Genomic DNA, 2,189 nt, shown 5'->3' with positions numbered 1-2,189 from the left:
AATACCGTGATATAAATTTTTGGTCATACCGCCCAGCACTACACTGAAGCTCAAATAAACATGCTTGCTTGACATGTGTAAGCTAATGAGGTTAGAGCTTTTGTATTACTTAATGTCTTTTCATACCTTACTGTTGTGTAAACTTTCAATGGATGAACAAAAAAGATAAATAATTATATATACAGTGTATATATATATATATCTTCATTTGTGTTTTAAAGATGAACTAAAGTCTTGTGGATTTGGAAAGACATGAGGGAGAGGAACCAATTAAACCATTTTCATTTTTGGGTCACTTTAAAAACACCACAGAGCTCATTTTACTCCTCATATGTGTGTATTTGTGAGTGTGTGTGTAAATATCCATACGTGCATGCGTGTCTGTACCAATGGGGATGATATTGTTGTGGGACACTGTAGTCCCACTGCCACCAATGACAGTGCTGAGATCGTAGGCTGCAGGCATCCCTGACAAACACAGACAGAGCCAAACTTTAGTGGCATCACTCCAGTTACGTATCACACTTCAGCTAACTGATATACATCTAACAAGAGGCCAGGAATGATTTTATAAGAGGCTTCCTGGTGCTGTACCTGACACAGCCATGCCTTGGCTCATGCTGTAGGTTCCCCCAGTGTTCCACATGTTCTCTGACGGGGAGGAATAGTGTGAACCTGGAGGAGGGGTCGGTGTTGTGCCCGTGTACCTGCAGAACACAGCACAGCGTCAGCAATGCATGTCACATGCATCTTCTTATTGCTTTCCAAAGCAAGGAGTCCACTCACCGGAAGAAGGGGTTCTTGAGGTCAAGAAGATTACTGGACTTGGAGCCTGTCTGGTCTACTTGAGCAACAATACTAATGTCATAGCTTTGTCTGTGAGAGGAAGTGGAAACAAATGAGACCACGGGAAGTAAAAAGCGAAACAGCCTGAGGGTTAAAACACAAAGCATTGTGTGTCCTCACCTCTTGTTGGCGATTAAATGTGCAGTGCCTGACATGGTGTCCCCTGCCTTGGCAAAGAGAGGTGACTGCAGCAGACAGCGCACCTGGTACCAGTGAGTGAGGGGTTCTGTGGGGGCCGTGGAGAGCCCAGTGGTCATCCTGTTCAGAGAGACACAGCACAAGAGCACATCGGTCAAAATGTTCAGAATAACAAAACATTTGAAAAGCTCCCTCATATCAAAGTATTCAAATAGTTTTTAAATCATGACCATATTCCCATAAGTTGAAAAACTTATCGTCAAAAGGGAAATTTATATAAATGATCACACAACTAAAGTTCATTCAAATGTATTTGGTGGAATTATTAAAATCTGAACTTTTTTTGAAAAAAATCTGAACTGCTTATAGTCCACGTGCCAATTCTTTAATAAGATTCATCACTCAAGTATCACTTAAAAGTATTTTTAAAATCTGACAATAAAATATGTATTAAAAAACAAATGATGGTAACGTCATTTCAGGGCCTACAAAAGTATTTTTAAAATCAGACAATATAAAGTTAAAAATAAATAAATCATGGTAACTTCAGGATTACACATGAACACACTAAACAAACTTTTAAAAACGAACTGAACCCCTCAAACAAACTGAAAGTCATCTTATAATTTGCATTGTGATAAAATTAAAATTGACAAAAAACAAAAAAAAAACAATATTCAAATAAATCAATTAAAAAATATATAGACTGAAAAGGAACAAATTCATATCTGAGCATACCTGATTTCTTTCACTTGTTTCAAGTTTTGGTCAATTTAACGTAATCTGAATTTGGTAATAATAATAACAACAATAATACATTTTATATTTTTATTTTAAATAATAGCATTAATAATAATAATAAACAATAATACAATATTCAATTGGTTCAACATTAAAGGGGTCATATGACGCAATCTCAATTTTTCCATTCTCTTTGGAGTGTTACAAGCTCTTGGTGCATAAAGAAGATCTGTAAAGCTGCAAAGAATAAAAAGTCCTACCACCACCCCTACCTAAAACGGCTCGTTCTAACACGCCCCCACATACCTACATCACTATGTGGAAATATTAGCATAATGCCGCCCAAATGTGCACGCAAAGAAAGAAGGTGTGGTTTCAGGAACAGCAGTAGTGTTGATGCAGCCATGTCAGGGAGACGCTGTGTGCTTCAGTGCGAAAGCAAAAGCACTTTATTTGGCCTTCCG

At 37.7% G+C, this 2,189-nt stretch overlaps 1 protein-coding gene across 1 annotated transcript in view; it reads right to left on the bottom strand.

The window, feature by feature from the left end:
* The window catches only part of LOC107601216 (histone-arginine methyltransferase CARM1-like), a 17,061-nt gene that overhangs the window by 4,145 nt on the left and 10,727 nt on the right, over positions 1-2,189 (bottom strand). Inside the window, exons 11-14 of the mRNA XM_016293307.1 lie at positions 967-1,104; positions 787-876; positions 595-707; positions 370-468 (exon numbers count right to left, since the gene is read on the bottom strand). Coding sequence (XP_016148793.1) covers positions 370-468; positions 595-707; positions 787-876; positions 967-1,104 — 440 coding nt within the window. The remainder of the gene's footprint in view (positions 1-369; positions 469-594; positions 708-786; positions 877-966; positions 1,105-2,189) is intronic.

The sequence above is a fragment of the Sinocyclocheilus grahami genome, unplaced genomic scaffold, assembly GCF_001515645.1.
Source record: "Sinocyclocheilus grahami isolate Dianchi unplaced genomic scaffold, SAMN03320097.WGS_v1.1 scaffold302.1, whole genome shotgun sequence".
Lineage (NCBI taxonomy): Eukaryota > Metazoa > Chordata > Actinopteri > Cypriniformes > Cyprinidae > Sinocyclocheilus > Sinocyclocheilus grahami.
This window is presented reverse-complemented; position numbering and strand designations above follow the sequence as displayed.